This window comes from Megalobrama amblycephala, linkage group LG2 (genome assembly GCF_018812025.1).
Source record: "Megalobrama amblycephala isolate DHTTF-2021 linkage group LG2, ASM1881202v1, whole genome shotgun sequence".
Taxonomy (NCBI): Eukaryota; Metazoa; Chordata; class Actinopteri; order Cypriniformes; family Xenocyprididae; genus Megalobrama; species Megalobrama amblycephala.
Window position 1 is genome coordinate 56,590,529 of NC_063045.1, and position 21,201 is coordinate 56,611,729.

At 35.5% G+C, this 21,201-nt stretch overlaps 2 protein-coding genes across 3 annotated transcripts in view; both read left to right on the forward strand.

Moving 5' to 3' along the window:
- xrcc4 (X-ray repair complementing defective repair in Chinese hamster cells 4) overlaps positions 1–3,886 on the forward strand; it is a 43,304-nt gene extending 39,418 nt beyond the window's left edge. For both annotated transcript variants that reach the window (XM_048181093.1, XM_048181095.1), the window contains exon 8: positions 2,986–3,886. In XM_048181093.1, the coding sequence (XP_048037050.1) occupies positions 2,986–3,100 (115 nt within the window). In that variant the 3' untranslated portion in view covers positions 3,101–3,886. The remainder of the gene's footprint in view (positions 1–2,985) is intronic.
- Positions 3,887–5,638: 1,752 nt separating this feature from the next.
- vcanb (versican b) overlaps positions 5,639–21,201 on the forward strand; it is a 33,496-nt gene continuing 17,933 nt past the window's right edge. Inside the window, exons 1-6 of the mRNA XM_048181097.1 lie at positions 5,639–5,996; positions 6,885–6,955; positions 8,612–9,022; positions 14,789–14,963; positions 15,054–15,181; positions 16,661–16,954. Coding sequence (XP_048037054.1) covers positions 6,892–6,955; positions 8,612–9,022; positions 14,789–14,963; positions 15,054–15,181; positions 16,661–16,954 — 1,072 coding nt within the window. The 5' untranslated portion in view covers positions 5,639–5,996; positions 6,885–6,891. The remainder of the gene's footprint in view (positions 5,997–6,884; positions 6,956–8,611; positions 9,023–14,788; positions 14,964–15,053; positions 15,182–16,660; positions 16,955–21,201) is intronic.

Below are 21,201 nucleotides of genomic sequence, written 5' to 3' on the forward strand. Positions count from 1 at the left end.
AAAAAAAAAAAAAAAAAAATGATGCAAACGGATAAATCATTTATAATAAATACTGCAATATTCCATAAAAAAAAATAATTTTTGTCAGGGTTTTTTCCAAATGGCCCAAGATTAGTCCTGGGTAAAGCATGCTATTTCATAGACACCGATGATTTTACTAATGAATGTATTTATTTGAAGCAACAGAATGTGGCATCTGTGCAATGTGCAAGCGTTTTTTAAAGACTTCTGCTCCATTCTGTTGTGTCAATCCCTGTGGACCTCACCTAACACTTGCTTCCTTTTTGCCAGACAGCTCTTTAATTGCACGTCTCTGAAGCAGGTATTTGAGTCCTGAACTGCACTTTTGGCAAGATGACACCTCAAATGTGATTCTACGGGGATCATGAATCTGGAAACACAATCTGTTTTACAATATAAGGCCCTGTTGCTTGTACGTTGGGCTCTGATTCCACTAGTGAAAATGCTTTTATGTTGCATTTACAATTAGTACGATTTTTACATTTATATCAAGAAAAGCATGTTTTCCTTTTTGACCCCTCTTGCTTATAATTCATGTAAACTTATATATATATATATATATATATATATATATATATATATATATATATATATATATATTTTTCAATTATGTTCATTTTTTCCCTGAATGTTTAAAAATTGCTCATTGAGCAAATGAGCCTCATTGCAGTTGAATATTTCATTTTTATTTTTCCTGATTGTTGTTATGGTGGTATTTTATGGAGCAGCTCTTAGGATTTCAGCAGGATACTAAAAAGTTTCTGTAATCTCCTCAGCATGATCTGCTAAAACGGCATCTTATTCACCTGATTCCTGTAGCCGCATTATGAGGGGACACTGCTGGATGCCAACCTGTTTCTAATAAGGAAGAGTTAGTTTCCAGGGATAGACTCTTTAAGGGTGTGTGAACGCTTTACGTGGACGCTGTTAACATTTAATGAACTCCATTTCCCCCATGTTGAAGCATATTAAAGCTCACAAATATTAGTATGCTTGAGACAAAACGGAAAAGTCTGAATATGATTTCTGGTGCATATATATATCTCCAAGGAACCATTTAGCTCAACTCAAGAACGCTATAGGGTGTAACGGTACACAAACACGACAGTTCAGTACGTACCTCGGTATTGAAATCACGGTTTGGTACAGCAGGGTACAACATATATTAAATAATTAAGACATTACTAACAGATAAAGTAAGTATTATGAATATAAGCTAATATAGTGCATATATTTAGTGAAACGCTCCCCTCTAGACTTCATTTCTCTAGTGAACTAACATGCTGTGGACACTGAATGACTTGCCTGAGGTAAATGTATTGCTACCTGAGATATTATTCTCAAACAGCGTTGCATTATTGCGCACCCCCTTCTGGATTGGAATGTGATTCGCCCATGACTGACTGTATTCATCATCTGACTGCATTAAAGGTCCCGTTCTTCGTGATCCCATGTTTCAAACTTTAGTTAGTGTGTAATGTTGTTGTTAGAGTATAAATAAAATCTGTAAAATTTTAAAGCTCAAAGTTCAATGCCAAGCAAGATATTTTATTTAACAGAAGTCGCCTACATCGAACGGCCAGTTTGGACTACATCCCTCTACTTCCTTCTTTAATGACGTCACTAAAACAGTTTTTTGACTAACCTCCGCCCACAGGAATACACAAGAGTTGCGTTTGTAGAGTGTGTTTGTCGCCATGTCGTCGAAACGCTGTTATTTTCATCCCGCAGTCCAATCACCGGGTCTGATTCCGGCTCAAATTGATAGGGTAAAATTAAAGACATGTTTACAATAACACTGAGCGCGTGCATCTCCACGTTATGGTAAGAGGCGTGACCTTTCCGGGCAAGGAGCGCTAAGTTGCTGTCGAATCACAACACAGGAACCGCTGGCACAATCAGAACTCGTTACGTATTTCTGAAGGAGGGACTTCATAGAACAAGGAAGTCATCAGCCCGTTTTTATGACAGTGGAAACAGCGGTATACAGATAAGTAAATTATGTGAAAAATAATGTGTTTTTTTACACGTGAAACATGAACACATGTTATATTGCACACTATAAACACAATCAAAGCTTCAAAAAACCATGAAAAACGGGACCTTTAACTGACGCCCGTACTGTGTGTTCAGGACGAATACATATACCGTCTGTTACACCCCTACTATATACTGAGAAAAATTGTTCTTTGCTGAACCGTTGAAGATCATTTATTTTCAGGAGTTTACATTCATCTTGTAACTTTTTCTCTAGATGTGATGCAATCCGACTAACTTTCTCTCATGTGTGTGTATGTGTAATTCCAGCCATGTTGTCCATGTGTTTTCTGGTACGCCACAGGACAAGCTTTGCTTAAAAGGCTACATGATCCTCGGCACATCCTGAAATTAACAGGCTTACGGGACCATAAATCTCATTTATTTTCCCTCCTTGTGACCTGATTTCTTCTAGCGCTTTGAAAAGCTCTCCAAAGTCCTTATAGACAGGATCCTGTGGGAGTTTCTGCAGCTTAAACCTTATTTCTTGTTTCAATGCTGAAGTAGCATTTTTACGTGGTCGTTTTTTCACAATGTTGTAGCAAAAGTGATCTTCATACCATCAATGTAAGTTAGTTCTGCAGCGACTTTGGGACATAAATGTCACCTTGTACATCAGTGTCAGATCCACTTTGAAAGTGATGGGTACACGATCTGCGACCTTCAAACTCTTATTAGCATCCGGTAAATGTATGATGCTAAAAACACATGGTATGCGCCTGATTATAAAGGATGAAGCAGGGTGAACTGTACAGCGTTTAGACTTGACCCTGTTTCAAGGAGCCTGAGGTGGAATCATGTTTGACTGGGTCACTGTAATCAGGCAGCAGTAAGACTTTACTCCAGTGTCATGACTTATACCAGCTCCTGCCATGCATTTAACCTTCACCTTCTGCTGACGGTTGTTCCTTCACTTTGTAATTTTAGAGAGAAGCCGACGGAAGAGGCCAAAGCCGAAACGAGCAAAACGTCAAGCGTCCAACTGAAACCAGCAACCGCTGCTGCGAACCTTGATCCAGACGACCTGTTCGATGATATATGACCCTCTTTTGGGGTCTAATGAGCACCGTTCATGATAAGCATGGCTTTTGTACTGTTTTTAAACTATAGGAGTAATAAAATGATACATTTTTTAAGTATTTTTACAATGAATTGACTCTACAACATGGAAGCTTGTTTCCACCATGGAATAAAAGTAAAATAGTAATTGAGAGTTTATACTGTATCCCAAAATTCGTGAGTTTATATCTCACAATTCTGTGGGAAAAGTCTCAATTGTGAGAAAAAAAGATTGCAAGATTCACAATTCTGACAATTGTGAATTGTGAGATTGCGAGAAAAAAAGTCAGAATATAAACTCGCAATTGCAAGAAAAAGGAAAAATAAATAGCCACATTTAGCTTTTTTTAATTGAGTTTATATCTCACGATTCTGACTTTTTTTTTCACAATTCCAATTTTATCTCACAATTCTGAAAAAAGTAAGAATCACAAGTTATAAACTCGCAATTGCGAGGAGAAAAAAAGTCAGAATTGTGGGATAAAAAGCTGCAGTTACCTTTTTTTTTTAAATTGAGTTTATATTTCACAATTCTGACTTTCTCACAATTCCAATTTTATATCTCACACTTCTGAAAAAAGTAAGAATTGCAAGTTTATATTCGATATGTGGTGGAAACAAGCTTATTAAACAATGAAAGTAAAAAAAAAATGAACACTACTTTTTAACAATGAGAACTGAAGAATGAAGAGGCAAAATTAGTCCATTTTTAACTGTAAGGTGTGAATAAATATGATCAATATGAATAAAGATTTGTTTTTCTAATTCCCTAAGTTGTCATCTTATTTTCAAAATACATTTAACCCCAACCCTGCATTTTCAACTTGCATTCATTGTTGCATTAGTTATGCTGCACCATTGCTGTTATGGACATTCTGAAAAAAGACATCTTAAACCAGCCTAAGCTGATCTTTTGGTCTTGAGGCTGGTCTGTTAGCTGGTTTTAGACCGGTTTTGGGCACTTTTTCAGTTGGACCAGCTAGATAGACCTTAAACCAGCAAACCAGCTTAGACTGCTTTAAGCTGTTTTAAACTCAATATTACAAGTTTTTATGGTAACATTTTTAAAGGCATAGTTCACCCAAAAATGAAAATGTTATGTTTATCTGCTTACCCCCAGCGCATCCAAGATGTAGGTGACTTTGTTTCTCCAGTAGAACACAAATGATGATTTTTAACTCCAAACGTTGCCGTCTGTTAGTCAAATAATGGGAGTGAATGGGAACTTGGATCAATAAGAGTCGAAAAACCTTGCATAGACGAATCCAAATTAAACCCTGCGGCTCGTGACGACACATTGATGTCCTAAGACACGAAACGATCGGTTGTGCGAGAAACCGAACAGTATTTATATCATTTTTTACCTCTAATACACCACTATGTCCAACTGCGTTCAGCACTCGCTTAGTAAGGTCTGATCGTGCTCTGACAGCGATAATGATGTCTAGCACTCATTGAAGTATATGCGCAAGACATCACTGCCGTTGTCAGAGCGCGATCAGACCTCTCGAGTGCTGAACGCAGTTAGACATAGTGGTGTTTTAGAGGTAAAAAATGATATAAATACTGTTCGGTTTCTCGCCCAAACCGATCGTTTCGTGTCTTAGGACATCAATGTGTCGTCACGAGCCGCAGGGTTTAATTTGGATTTGTCTATGCAAGGTTTTTCGACTCTTATTGATCCAAGTTTCCATTCACTCCCATTATTTGACTGACAGACGGCAACGGTTGGAGTTAAAAATCATCATTTGTGTTCTACTGAAGAAACAAAGACACCTACATCTTGGATGCGCTGGGGGTAAGCAGATAAACATCACATTTTCATTTTTGGGTGAACTATCCCTTTAATGTTAGCTGACGCATTCATCTTGTTGTTCAGCGTATATTCAACAGGAATACTTTTTTTTAAATAACAAAAACAGTTATTTTAAATGTTAATAATACATCATTAATACAATATTAATGTTTTTACTGTATTTTTGATCAAATAAATGCAGCCTTGGTGAGCAAATCCTACCCCAAACATTTGAATGCTAGTGTATGGACTAATGAATGGCGCAGGTTATCTGTTGAGGAGGTAGCGGTACCTTCTCTCCCCCGTGTGGAAAACTCAGGCAAGCTCTTAGTAGTGGAGTTGGGCAGTTCACATCAGCTCAAGAGTAATTTGGTCACTTTCACACCCCTTAATAACCCACTTACTCCATCAGGACCTTCAGCATCAGTCTGATTATCCCTGCTCTGTCAGACCAGATGATGCGCTTTTGCGCGCGACTCCGCGTAATACAGAGAGCTGCTCAATGGTTAGGAGTGCGAATGTACTGTGTATATAATCTGAAGAACGAATGTTGATTTAATTTGCAAAGTCAAATAGAAGTCACTATCTTCGCTGTTACAGGTACTTTACGAGCAGATGGACATCGCTTTGGACTTTGCGCGGAAGTTTTTCTGTGTAGCTCCAAGATTGTGCGCAGTGCATTAATAGCTACAATTAAAGAGAAGAGAAACAAATAATTCATTTTTTAATTACATATATCCCAAATTACACGCTCAGAATATCTTAATCGGTGATTCAAGATCCAATCTGCACCAAGATTAAGAGCGCAGAACATCCCTGTTCCTCTTCAGTCAGCAGGATGGATCGGATTCGTTTTGGGTGGGCACTCTCTGCCCCTCCTCTGAAATCTGACGAAATCATGGGTGGACATGGAATTTGAACTTGCTGCCGGCTCATGTCTTCAGTCTTTTCGTGGGCACCAGGGGAAGAAAGAGCACTGACGTCTGCTGCTTGCTGCTGGAGCATCACAAATATTGGCACTTTTTGTGAAGGACTGAATTTGGAGAATCAGGAATAGTCAAGACTGTCTACTGGGGAAAAATAAGTAAGTGTTGTTGTTGTTATTATTATTATTATTATTATTATTATTATTATTATTATTAACAATGCTGATACTTGATGAATATATTATTGCACATTAACAAGTAATTGCTGTAGTTAAATGTCAGTTGCATCTTCATTTTACCATGCTCTGCTCACCTTTGTTTTATATCGAGCATATTTCCCTCAGTGCATCTCTTTGTTTCTCATTTGGTTGTCTTGTGAGAGCTTGTCTGTCACCCTGAAGCTTTGTCTCAGTGGAGCTCCACTTATCATTATCTCGTCATTGTCATTTTAATGCCAGTTGTGCTTTAATGCGGATCGCCGAGAGTGTGTGATATCAGAGGTGATGGTGTTCAGATAAGCTTTGGATTTAATTTGGTTTGGTGTGATTGATCCGTCTTCATTACGCGTATAGTCTGGCTTTAGCGCGCGCTCAGACTGAAGATTTCATGGCGATGTTAAGTGTTGTTAGAGAGCGATGCGTGGAGATGCTTTATATACAGTGTTTAATAGTGTGTACTATGTAGGGCGTGTGTGTGATAGGGTTTTGGACACCACAGCTGTCACAGGATGAGTCTTATATTTCCGAGGGATGAGTGAAGTAGGACTGTCCAGTGTATTAAGATGGAACAGCCTTTTTAACCGAAGCTTTCATAAACACCTTCTCTGTTTGACTGCAAAGCCATATATTGAATTGATAAAGTGAGACAAGAAAGCAAACAGAGAGTGGGTGTTTAAAGACCTACTGGAGCTGGAACAAAGACAGAGACATGAAACAGAAACAGTCTGACAAACAACCCACGTTAGAAGTAATCTGTAGCTGCACATGCAAAAACTAAACTCATGACTAAATGACTTTTATGAAATGAAAAGCTTTATTTATTTCCAGATTTGAGATGTTATTGGACGTTAAGCACATCCTGTGGTTGGTCTGTGTCTGCAGCGCTGTAACCCATCATGGTGAGTTTATAAGGTTTTTTTTTTTTTTTTTGGCTTTTTTTTTTTTTTACTTCTTCCACATTATTATAAACTTTTCACTTTTACAATAATTTAGACTCTCCAAATTTTTTAAAATATGCACATATATTATAATTCTTGCCAGTACAGATAAGCTAATAATCATTTTAATGTAATGGCTGATATCAATAAATGGCAATTAAAATTGTTTACTATTTTGTCTGGATAAATTTAAAAAGAAAACACTTTTTACAATGATATATACATATAGTGTAAATATTCAAATTTATAATTATATTTAATAATTACATTTATAATTATTATAATAAATTATAGTATTTATTTTAATAATTATTTTTTAATTATTATAATAAATTATAGTATTTTTAGTATTCATTTATTTATTTTTTAAATAGTCAATATTTTACATATATTGTGCTATAAAACTAATTTCACTTGTATCATTTATTTTATTAAAATATTAAAATCAATTAAAAATAGTTAAATTATTATTATTATTTTTATTTTTTTATTAAAAAATAATATTCATTTTATTTATTATATTATATTTTATTATAAAAAATATATTTATATTTAAGTATCAATATTTATATTCATATTTAATTATTAATGATTTTTACTACTCAGTATACTATATTAAAATATTTAATAATTATGAATATTTTTCATATTCTAATAAAAATATTTTAATTATTCACTTATATAAAATATTAATTTAGAGATTTGTTAAAGATTAGACTTAGTATTATTAAAATATTAATGTTTTTAAAGATTGATATTAGTGAGCAGTAGATGTCAATAAAGGAAACTAAAATTAAAATGAGGAGAAATGAACCAATGTGATATATTAAAAATCTATAATATCGGCCAGTAACAGTTATGATGATGATAGATCATGCATCCCTAGTAATCACTGTAAGCCCTATCTCCAATTACTCAACACTTCCTGTGTGCTAAACGACTGCTTCCTGTCTGCTGTAGTGTTGTAATATCACTGATACTCTATTATAGTTTTTTGTTAATATTTTTAATTAGATTTTATTTTTTAAATTCAGTTTAATTTTAGTTTTAAAGCGTTAATAATTTTGCAGTGTTTTTGTCATTTTTCTTATATTTGTTTTTATTATATTATTTATTTATTATGTTTATTATATTATATATGTCTATATATTTTTAATTTAGTTTTAGTTACTTTAGTATTTAAACTTAAACTAAATGGAAAATGAAAAAAAAATGTTTATATAAAAAAAAAAAAATATATATATATATATATATATATATATATATATATATATATATATATATATATATATATATATATATATATATATATATATTTTTTTTTTTTTTTTTTTTTTTTTTCCTTTTTTTTTTCCTTTTTTTTTTCCTTCAGGTACATTTTTACATTTTTTTTTTTTTTTTAACGATAACAACCCTGGTCTGCTATAAGTGACCACATAATACAGTATGAGAGATGAACTGCAACGTTTTAGTTTATGAAACTATTACATGTTTAAAACAATTGATTAAACACTAAGTTAATGACTCTCTGGAAATGGAACGTTTGAGTTTTGTTTCAAAGTGTGTGTTTGTAAAAGCTTCCAGAAGATTATATGATATGTCTGCTCTTGTTTCCAGACTCGGCCCGTAGGTTGAGGGTGGAGAGGAGTCCTCCGGTCCGAGGGTCCCTGGCGGAGCAGGTGGTCTTGCCCTGCCATTTCTCCATCCTCCCACCCCCAACCGGCACCTCCAGCACATCCACCGCTGCTGCCGCGGCCACGGCCTCCAGCGCCCACCCGGACCATCTCCGCATCAAGTGGACTAAACTCGAGGGCGATGAGGAAACCATAGTGATGGTGGCCCAGAATGGGTACATCAAGATCGGCCAGGCATTTAAAGACAGGGTATCGGTGCCCAGCCACCCCGAGAGCGAGGGCGACGCATCTCTGACCATAACGAGACTCAGGGCCAGTGATGCGGGCGTCTACCGCTGCGAGGTCATGCACGGCATTGAAGACACTCAAGATTCAGTTTCCCTGGACGTCAGTGGTCAGTGATTCATTATGCAAATTTTGAAAGTAATACATGTTCCTGGTCAAAGTTCAATCGTATAATCGCTAATGATGTCACCAAGAGCTCTTAAAGGGATAGTTCACCCAAAATTGAAATTTCTGTCATCATTTACTTACCCTCAAGTTGTTCCAAACCTGTATCCAAATCCATGTTCTTCAAAAAAATCTTCTTTTTTGTTCAGCAGAATTAAGAAATTCATACAGGTTTGGAACAACTCACCCAAAATTGATGACAGAATTTTTATTTTTGGGTGAACTATCCCTTTAAGGCCTGTTCACACCAAGGACGATAACTATAATGTTAAAGATATAGTTCTAAATATCATTCCAAATATGAAAGAATAGCAGTCCACAGCACAACTATAACGATAACGACACAGAGGAACGATTTCGTTGAAGTCGCTTTCAGTAAAATGTTTCTTTAACTTCTTTCATCTTGCACGGTTTCCACTGGCAAATCCGTTCAGCAATGGCTCTCAGATGTGCTGCGCTTTTTTACTCTTGTAAGCACATGTGATGATGTAATTAGTCATCGAAAGCCAAAATGGAACAGCGTTCCTGTCAGGAGACAAGGGAGGAAAGATTATTTTACTTTAGAGTCTGGAAAAATAACTTTCAGCGTCTGGATTTACCTCGAATCTTGACAAGGCCCTATTGTGTTTCTAAATAATAGAAAGTAAGGGGGAATGTTTTGTTTTAATCAATGCAAGAAAATGTTTAAAGCTTTTTTGTTTGTTTGTTTGTTTGCTAATGACTACATTATGAACAAATGTCTGAAAATTCATTCAGGAAATAGTTCAAGCTAAAAAAGGTCCTAACTGTTGTAAAATGAGACCGTTGTTAAGATGATGTAAATCTTTGCTTTGTAGATGGAGTCAGATATTAAAGGTGCAGTAAGTGATTTCTGAGAGACACTGTTGATATTTGAAATCGACACTCAAACAAACATGCCCCTCCCTTCATTGCTCCGCCCCCAAAATAACAAACACGCTATGTATCAGACATCTCACACAAGTATTTATGAATCAGCTGCGATTCAACAACAGCAATAGCATACAACAGCATGTCTTGGATCTGTGAAACAGCAAAACCAATGTTACTCAGAAACAAAGCACCTTGGCGTCCATTTTCAGGCCTTCCTGCTTAGGTCTCCGCAGTGCTGGAAAGCTTTTCTAATATTAACGGGGGTCCTAAAGCTCATGCTTGATCGTCACCCCCCTTCTTTCATTTATATTCCTCTGACCTTTTCCTCTTTGGTATTATCTCAACTATCTCCCTTTCAAATGTCCCACTTGCTCACTCTCTCTCCTCCCCTTTCATGAGCGGATACGCCCCTTATTGCTGATTGGCTCCTTGGTTCTCCATGGATTGGTCCGATCCACTTTGTTTTTCTCCTATTTACACAGCCAGGACTATGTACAAATACAATGTTTTTTTTTTTTTTTCAGCGTACACACTGTAAAAAAGAATTGTTGGTTTAACTTAAAAAAGTAAGTTACGTGGTTAGCTTAATATTTTGTGTTCATTGAAATTAAAAATTTGAGTTAATACAATTAAGGTGATTGGTTTAATCAACAGAAACTCCAAATATGATGTTATCTGAACTACATTAATTATTAAGATGATCTGACAAAAGATAAAATGTTATGATAAATCATTAAAATAATTTTTTATAGTGCAGAACGGACATCTAGAAAATATTTACAAAAATTGTTTGTTTGTTTAGCTGTTAATTTAAATTTTCAACAGCATTTCTCAGAAGTCACTTACTGCACCTTTAAATGAATGTTCTGGTTTCAATACAAGCCAAATCGACAGTATCTGTTTACGCCGATTATGTTTGAAAATGATTTGACCCTCAGGGTTTTTTAAAGGCAGCGGCTAAGTGCACATAGCTGTAGATGCTATTTACACTAAGTGAAAATAGCAATATATTCTATTTACACTAGCTATAAAAGTAGCAGTTCTTTGCAATAGTGCAAATAGTTGTTAGATGCTATTTATACTTTTAAATAGTGGCAGATCCTTTGCGCTTCAGCATTGTTGTACATTAACAGGATGCAATAATAACATAGAGTATAAATGATTGTATTTATTAAAATTATTAAATGGATCCTGCCTTATTGGGACAATTAAGTCCTCCCTACACTACAGAAGAGGATTAGGACCAAGCAATAATAAAAAAATAAAACCGTCTCGAGATTAAAGTTGTTAAATTTCGAGAAAAAAGTTTAAATAAAATGTTGAGAATAAACTCGTTAAATTAAGAGAAAAAACTCATTAAATTTCAAGAAAAAAGTTGAGATAAAATGTTGAGAATAAACTCGTTCAATTACAAGAAAAAAGTGGTTAAATTACGAGAACAAATTTGTTAAATTATGAGAAAAAATGTCGTTAAATTTCAAGAAAAAAGTCGAGATAAAATGTTGAGAATAAACTCATTAAATTATGAGAAAAACGTTGTTAAATTACAAATTTGTTCTCATAATTTAATGAGTTTATTCTCAACATTTTATTTCGACTTTTTTCTTGAAATTTAACGACATTTTTTCTCATAATTTAACAAATTTGTTCTCGTAATTTAACCACTTTTTTCTTGTAATTGAACGAGTTTATTCTCAACATTTTATTTCGACTTTTTTCTCGAAATTTAACGAGTTTTTTCTCGAAATTTAACCACTTTAATCTCGAGATGGTTTTATTTTTTTATTATTGCTTGGCCCTAATCCTCTTCCGTACTACACCTACCTCTAAACCTACCTGATTAAATACTTTATTAGTAAACACTTGTTGGGCACTTTATTTCCACTTTTTAGATATTTTCTTAATTTTTATTGAAAATAAATGCCTTTCCGATCTGATATGTGATGGGAAAAGGGAGAAGAGCGAGTTTGGCAAAAGGCAGATTCAAACGCGGGTTGATGGCATCAAAAGCTTCTTCCATGCGTCATCCTCTCTACGGCCTACAGCTCTGCAGATGTTGAATGGCATGCATATTTATTAATCTTGTGTGGCCCAATCAGACATTGGTGGGTGAAGTGTAAATAGACTGTTTTTGGCAAAACAAAAATAGCAAAGCACTTACTATGGAAGTAAACTGGGAAATGGAATAAATATTGAAATTTTTTATGTATTTGCCAGATGCTTTTATCCAAAGTGACTTTTTTTTTCTTCTCCGAATCAGTTAATTCATTGTCTGGGAATCAAACCCATGACCTTAGCATTGCTAACGGCATGCTCTACTCTTTTAAAGTGTGTTAAAATATACACTGTTTTGAACGGCATATCCAGCGCTATACGTGCAAGAACCTAACTTGAACCTGGAACGTTCCTTTAACAGAAGAAGCGAAAGAAACCACGCTAAAGATCTTCTTTGGTGACAAACAACACTTTATTTGTTTACCGCATTATGATGCCCAGTTGTGTGCAGTAAAACATGAGCACATCTGGCTCAGGTGAGACGGTGGTATTGGAGAGTTTGTAGGCCCGCAGAGAGCTGTGTGCTTTCCTGCCAAATACACTCAATGCCCTCTGTTGAGGTCCGGGCAGCGCTGATTGCCACTCAAAAGTAGCGCTTGCCCAAAAAACACACTGCCATCCCTCTGAGGAAAGAGCATTCAGAACCTGGCCTGCTCAGCCAGCAGTTTTGCTATTGTACCCAAAAAAGACTAGAAAAGCCCATATAAGGACAAATTACAGAGTCTGAAGGCACAGCCTGTTCTGAGAGCCTGATTAGTAGCGTTTGCTAAAGCAACTATAACTAGCACTATTGCTTATATGTGCTGAAGTATTAAACTTCAACATGGAACTCAAACTGTGTAGTTTAGGAACCAAAAGTCTTCTTTTCTTGTTAAGTTATTACTTATTTTATTTTTTATTTTTGTTGCTGTTATTTTATTTAATTTTTCATTTGCATGCCATAACTGTTAGACAGTTTGGACAGTAAAAGCCTCTTTTGGAAAAGTTGCATCCATAAATTCATCCACCTTACATATATTTTTTCTTCTTCATATATTCTTTATATATATATATATAGTATATATATATATAGTTTACATTTTTTCCTTTTTTGTTTTTGTTTTTTCCATTTTACTTTATTTTTAATTTGCATGCTTCAGCTGCAAAACCCTCTTGGAAAAGTTGGGAAAGGAAAGGTTGCTTCATAAAATTGAGGTTAAACCACTGAAGTCACATGGATTACTTTAATGATGTCTTTACTACCTTTCTGGGGCTTGAAAGTGGTAGTTGTGTAGCTGTCTGTGGAGATTTCTCAGATTTTATTAAAAAGATCTTAATTTGTGTTCTGAAGATGAACGAAAGTGTTACAGGTTTGGAACAACTTGAGAGTGAGTAATTAATGACAGAATTTAAATTTGTGGGTGAACTAACCCTTTAAAGTGGCAGACAACAAAACTGCAGCTCACACTTAACAAACAAAATGTTATTGTGTGGTCATGTGGACACTAATACTGCTATACTTCTTTATAGTTATCATTCTTGGTGTGATGGGCCCTTAAATCTTTTTATTATTTATTATTTTATTTTATTTGCAAGTTTTAGCTGATAGACAGTTTTATTCATATACATTCATACACGCCTTTGGCCATTGCGTTGCTTTTGTGCTGTGCAATGCTGTGAGAGTGATTACTATTCAGATCATGTTCAGTATTTGACACGGCAGGTTCCTAAATAGCTGAACAATAAAAGGATTCTTGTACATTCAGTACAAAGGCGGCCCTCTTCGAATGTGATTCCTCACAAAAACAGCCTATTTGATCACATTTATTGTTAGATAAAGATAAATCATATAACACTGACCATATGACCACCTGACTGGAAAGAAAATCTGATTGTTAAAAAATGGGATTTTTTTAAAGGTTTTTGAAAGTCTCTTATATATTCTCACTATATTTAATAAAAAATTCTGTAAAACTGTCACATGATCCTTCAGAAATTGTTCTGATTTTCTAAATTGGTGTTAAAAGAAACATTTCTTATTATTTTCAATGTTGAAAACATTGAGCTGCGCCGCTGAATATTTTTGTGGAAACCGTGATGCTTTTTTTCAGGATTCTTTGATGAATAGAAAGTTCAAAAGGACAGCAATTATTTGAAGTAGAAATCTTTTTATATTATAAATGTCTTTACTTTCATTTTGATCAATTTAATGCATTCTTGCAAAGTTTTAAATTTTTAAAGTTTTTAAAGTTTTAATTTCTTTAAAAAAATCTTACTAACCTCAAACTTTTATAATATAATAGTATATGGAGTAGTTATGGAAGCTTGTTTCCACCACAGAATAAATTTTTTTTAAAGATGATTGTGAGAATAGTCAGAATTGCAAGTTTATATTTTACTCGCAATTCTGACTTTTTTCTTGCAATTGTGAGTTTATATCTAGTGATTCTGACTTATTTTCTCAGAATTCTGAGAAAAGTCCAATTCTGAGGGGAAAAAATTTACACTTTCTCACACTTTTCTCACAATTCTGACTTTGTAACTCACAATTGCTAATTTATATCACGCAAATCTGAGATAAAAAGTCGCAATTACTTTTTGTATTTTTTATTCAGTGGCGGAAACAAGCTTCCATAGTAGATAGTGTTCTTGTCATGTCCTTGGAAATATATAAGTGTATCACAAAAATCAATCAAAATTTGCTCTCTATAAAGTTTGATCAGATCAATTTTGTTCTTGCTTTTGGTTCATGAACTTGATTTCTGTTTTTTTTTTTTTTTCATAGGTGTTGTGTTTCATTACCGTGCCAACACCAGTCGCTACAGTTTAGATTTCGAGCACGCCAAGCAGGCCTGCATCGATGTGGATGCGACCGTCGCCACCGCTGAGCAGCTGTATTCGGCGTACGAGGACGGATTTGACCAGTGTGACGCCGGATGGCTGGCAGACCAAACCGTCAGGTGATTTCTTTAGCTCCAGACTCGAAAACAAATATCTCATCATTTGAATATTGCTGATATGACAACCACATCTGGGGTTGTTCTCCACAGATACCCCATCACAAAGCCACGGGAAGGTTGCCATGGCGATATGATGCTAAAGCCAGGAGTCAGAACATACGGACTCAGAAATTCCTCCGAAATGTATGATGTGTACTGCTATGTAGGAAAACTTCAGGGTAAGTTTAGAAATCAGCTAGGGAATGGATTTCTCATACACCAACAGCGCTCCTCATTCTGTGATCACGTCTTGTCAGAATTACTATAATTATGAGACGACTGCTCAGAGCTGTTCACGTGCTCAAACTCCGAAATTACTTGTTTCTTTGGCAACGCTCATAACACCTAAATAGTTTTTTCTTTATTGCAGTTACGAGAATTTGGAGGGGAAATGTCTGATTGGATGGAAAATGTCATTTTGAAAAAAAATCCTAATGGTTCACAAATATTTAAATTTAATTTTTGTTTAAAAATTATTTTTTCAATCAATCTGTCAGTTAGTCAGTCAATCAATCAATCAGTCAATCAATAGAAATAGATAAAGAAATACAAATACAATATCAATGTGTGGCTTTATTAGTGATGACAGCAAAATATTTAATCACATCATTAATTTACTTCCATATTCTCTTGCAAAAGAAAAATCCTAAGAAAAACAATCCTAAAACTTACTTAGTGAATTTCACGGAAACATCACCCCAAAATTTTCGGAAAGAAAAATATAAAAAATATCACTATCATGTACAAATGCTTGTATTATTTTATCTAAATATTACCATTATTTGAGATAAAATAATACTTTATCATTATTATTATTATTATTATTATTATTATTATTCAGAAAATATAAGTATATATATATATATATATATATATATATAATATAATATATATAAATTTTTTTCATTGCAGTAATGAGAATTTAGAAGGCAAATGTCTCAATTTGAAGGGAAGAAATCTTTAATTTAATTTAATTTAATTTAATTTAATTTAATTTAATTTAATTTAATTTAATTTAATTTAATTTAATTTAATTAATAGGAGTGTGTCTTTATTGGTGATGACAGCAAATACTCAATCACATTATTCATTTATTTTTATATTCTTTTGCAAAATATCAAAAAAATAAAGAAGGTGCACAATGACACATCAAATGGTGAAATGTGTGGTTTAGTTGCTTTATATGATGTCACTTGTTCAAATGGAATGAGTTAAAGCATGTAATGAGTGATTTTTTTTTTTAAATGACATGAATGCATAACAATGTTCACAGCTGATTCCAAGTCAGGTCATCAGCATGCCAACATTAGCATGCCACTAAGCAAAACGTAATACTTTAATAAGCACACAAATACCTTTTATGCACAGATTCTGGGTGAAATAGTTGACTTTTAATTAAATGGACTAGTTACTAGTCCATAGTTACTTTTCCATTTCATACCAGTGCATTCTGGGATTGCCTTATTTGTTAAGAGCATCAAATGGTACCTTATAGATTTTAGCCAAATCGATCTTAATTTTGCCGTGTTTGGGTTAGCATTTGTGTCGGGTGTATGATGCCTAAGAATGTTGTCTAGATAGGCAGCTTACTAGGGTTTGAAACAGAGGCTGTGTAATATGTATAAAGTGAATGTGTTTTTGTGTGTGTCTGACCTCAGGTGAGGTGTTCTTCCCTCCTGTGGATGTTAAGATGACTCTAGATGAGGCCAGGGCGGTGTGCGAAAGACAGGACGCCGTTTTAGCATCTCCAGGTCACCTGCATGCAGCCTGGAGGGACGGCATGGACCGCTGCGACTTCAGCTGGCTGTCTGACGGCAGTGCCCGATACCCCATTTCTGTACCCAGAACTCAGTGCGGCAAAGGACAGCTGGGAGTGAGGACTATGTACCGCTACCTCAACCAGACAGGATTTCCTTTACCGAGCGAGAAACTGGGAGCTTTCTGTTTCAAAGGTAGGTCTTCATGAAATGCTCAGGAGGAAAAATGAATCCTAAAACCTACTGGGTAAATCTCAGGGAAACATGCCATCCCAACATCAAAAGAAAAAAAACAAGAAATTACTCATTCACATTTATTTAATATTGCACATTTTAAAATCAACTCATGTTGACCAAAATTATTTACATGGTAACAATATATCAGCAACATCTATCAAACAAACAAACAATTAACTTAATATTAGATTTATTTTATATGATGATAAATTCCAATAATATATATAATAATATAAAATATTAAAAAGGGGCTTGTTTTTCTTTATGAAAATATAATTTATATTCACATGTATATACACTATATTGCCAAAAGTATTGGGACACCCCTCCAAATCATTGAATTCAGGTGTTCCAATCACTTCCATTGCCACAGGAGTATAAAATCAAGCACTAGTCATGCAGACTGCTTCTACAAACATTTGTGAAAGAACAGGTCGCTGTCAGGAGCTCAGTGAATTCAAGCATGGTACCATGATAAGTTGCCACCTGTGCAATAAGTCCGTTTGTGAAATTTCCTCACTACTAAATATTCCACGTCAACTGTTAGTGGTATCATAACAAAATGGAACCAAAAGGGGACCAACAGCAACTCAGCCAGGAAGTGGTAGGCCACTTAAATCACAGAGCCGGATCAGCGCATGCTGAGGCACACAGTGCGCAGAAGTCTTCAACTTTCTGCAGAGTCAATAGCTACAAACTTTGTGTGGCCTTTAGATTAGCTCAAGAACAGTGCGTAGAGAGCTTCATGGAATGGGTTTCCATTGCCGAGCAGCTGCATCCAAGCCTTACATCACAAAGTGCAATGCAAAGCGTGGGATGCAGTGGTGTAAAACACGCCGCCACTGGACTCTAGAGCAGTGGAGACGTGTTCTCTGGAGTGACGAATCACGCTTTTCTGTCTGGCAATCCGATGGGCGAGTCTGGGTTTGGCAGTTGCCAGGAGAACGGTACTTGCCTGACTGCATTGTGCCAAGTGTAAAGTTTGGTGGAGGGGGATTATGGTGTGGGGTTGTTTTTCAGGGGTTGGGCTTTAACCCTTAGTTCCAGTGAAAGGAACTCTTAATGCTTCAGCATACCAAGACATTTTGGACAATTTCATGCTCCCAACTTTGTGGGAACAGTTTGGGGATGGGCACCAGTGCACAAAGCAAGGTCCATAAAGACATGGATGAGTGAGTTTGGTGTTGAGGATCTTGACTGGCCTGCACAGAGTCCTGACCTGATAGAACCCGATAGAAAACCTTTGGGGTGAACCAGAGTGGAGACTGTGATCCAGGCCTTCTCGCCAACATCACTGCCTGACCTCACAAATGTGCTTCTAGAAGAATGGTCAAAAATTCCCATAAACACACTCCTAAACCTTGTGGAAAGCCTTCCCAGAAGAGTTGAAGCTGTTATAGCTGCAAAGGGTGGGCCAACTCCATATTAAACCCTACGGATTAAGAATGGGATGCCATTAAGGTTCATGTGCACGTAAAGGCAGGCGTCCCCAAACTTTTGGCAATATAGTGTACGTTTGTGTGTGTAATGTATTTAAATAATATTTTTGCACAATATTTTCGGGATTTATCGCATAAACTACACCCTCTGTAACTGTAGAAAAACGAGTGATTTATACACTTTTTAATGTCACATTTTGTAATATTTGCCTTGTTTTATTTTTGTAATGTGGATTATTTTCTTTGAGGCGGCACTGCCTCCCTTGCCCTCTCGGAGGATTATGGTAACATCTTTGACAGGTTTTGTGAGATTCACACATCTATTGTTTTGTAGATAGGGAGGCGTCTGTTTTGCTGTGATATCATAACAGCTGTGACTCCGAGAGGACCTTTCCTCTCTCTCTCTGCTAGCTGGGTGGAAGCAGAATAATATGTTCTCTCCAGGGCATCCTCAGATTTCATCTGTTCAACGTCTGTCCTAAGTCGAGCTCAAATATGTGCCTTAAAACGGCAAACTAACTGACCTGTTTTCAGGTCAGTTCCGCTGCCCAGAATGACTATGACCTTTGAACCCTGTAACTGTCCTGCTGGGGGTTGTTTAAACTCTCTGTCTGTACAACCTCAGTTGTCACTTGAGGGAGAAAATGGAAACAGGCCACACAAAAGCAGAGCTTAACATGCATTTAATCCAATTTTACATCGGGTATCTCCTTTTCACCCCCTACCTCCAGGGATCTTGTGGCTTTCCTGTTAGCCGTGGCTTGTTTCATGTAACCAGTCTTGAAGCACTTCTCTTAAATGGGCTTCTACCGCAAAACAAACAGAAGAACTCTGAGTAGGCCAGGAAAGAGCGTGGAGGGCAAGAGCGCCCCACTATAATATATAAACAAGCGCTAGCGGGGGGATGTGGCTTCCTCCTGTGCTGTTTCAAGATCACTGCCGTTTTATAAAGGAAAAAGATGCCTGATGTTTTACATCAAGAGGCGCTGCACAGAAAAGAGGACACATCCCTAACGTCTAACAGCTGGTTGTGTGTCCACACACTGAGACTGAGACAAAGAAGCAGTGAGATGTTGTACTGTCATAGCCTTGTCATGAGCAAAAGTAGGTGGCTTCACCCAAAAATGAATTTTTCTCATAATTTCATATGTGTTTGGATCCAGATTAACATAACGTTGTCATAAGAATTCAGTTATTTTATATTCTGCCTGTCCTGGTTGTGATATGTATAGGCTTACCGAATGACGAAGATAGACTGACAGAATTGGCAAAGTGAAGGATGGAGAGATGGGTGTGGGCCTTTGTCTACACACAACACTCTGCATAACTTCAGCATTATGCAGCTGAAATATAAAAACGTACTCAAAACAACATCAATTCTCAAAAGCAGTAAATGCTGAAAGAAGAACAATTGGTGGTTACTATTGAAAACAAGTGTTTTGTCTCATAAGTCAGACTACTGTTAGTGAAATTCCTCTGAAAACATGCAATAGATAAAAAGCATAGGCATCACAATGTAATTTTTATTTATTTATTTTTTCCAAATGTGGGATAGATGTTTGTTCAATATGTTGTACTGTCTTAAGATACTAAGTCACGTTTAATTTTGTAGAGTCCAAGATTTTTTTAAATGTTTTTGAAAGACGTTTCTTATGCTCACAAATATTGCATTTGATTAATACTACAGTAAAAACAGTAATATTTTTATATTATATTAATTTAAAATAACTTTTCTATTTGAATATTCAAATATTTAATTTAATATATTTTAAAATGTAATTTATTCCTGTGATGTAAAGCTGAATTTTCAGCATCATTACTCCAGTCTTCAGAAATCATTCTGATATGCTGTGTTTATTTTGTGTTTAAGAAGCTTTTCTTATTACTCTCAATTTTGAAACTGTGATGCATTATTTTTTAGGATTCTTTGATGAATAGAAAGTTCAAAAGAATAGAACTTACACCGTAAAAAAATATTTTCATGATTTGTTATCACAACATTTTTTCATTTGTCAAATCAACTTAGATAATTAATGTGGTTCAGATAACATAATATTTTGAATTTCTGTTGATAAAATCAATCGCCTTCATTGTATTAACTCAAAATTTTAAGACAACCAGGTAACTTACTTTTTTAAGTTAAACCAACAATTCTTTTTTACAGTGCATTTGAAATCGTCTTTACCTTCACTTTTGATCAGTTTATGGTATCCTTGCTGAATAAAAGACTTTTGAACGATATGTCTATCCCTCACAGCCTCATTTGTATTAGTAAAAAATTAAATATTGGTTTAAATAAATATGGCGTCTAGCCTGATTAAGCCTGGATAACATGGATTGTCTGGTTTTGTCATTAAAGAAAAAGATATACACTATATACTTAGACATTCTGAAATCTATATATATTTTTAAATTCAGCTAAATATAGGCATTTTTACTTGTTCTTTCAGACTTTAGGACCCCCGCTCTATACAGCCAGATGTGCGACTGCCATACATGTCGTCATGAATGGGTTTGCCTTGCTGCTGAAACCTCTTGCTAAGCACGAACATTTTTTACAGTCTGAGTCAAACCTTTGGAGGTCCGCCAACATGTCATGAGCACAGCAGCTATATGTGTATGAACAGACAGGAGTGAACATTATAGTGTAGTTTACTTTGCCTCATTTGCAATTTTTATATAGGTCCGTGACAGTGTGTCAGAGTTAGCCTGCATGTAGATAGCAGTGTTACGGTTTGATTTATCCGTTGTGAGAAATGAGACGAC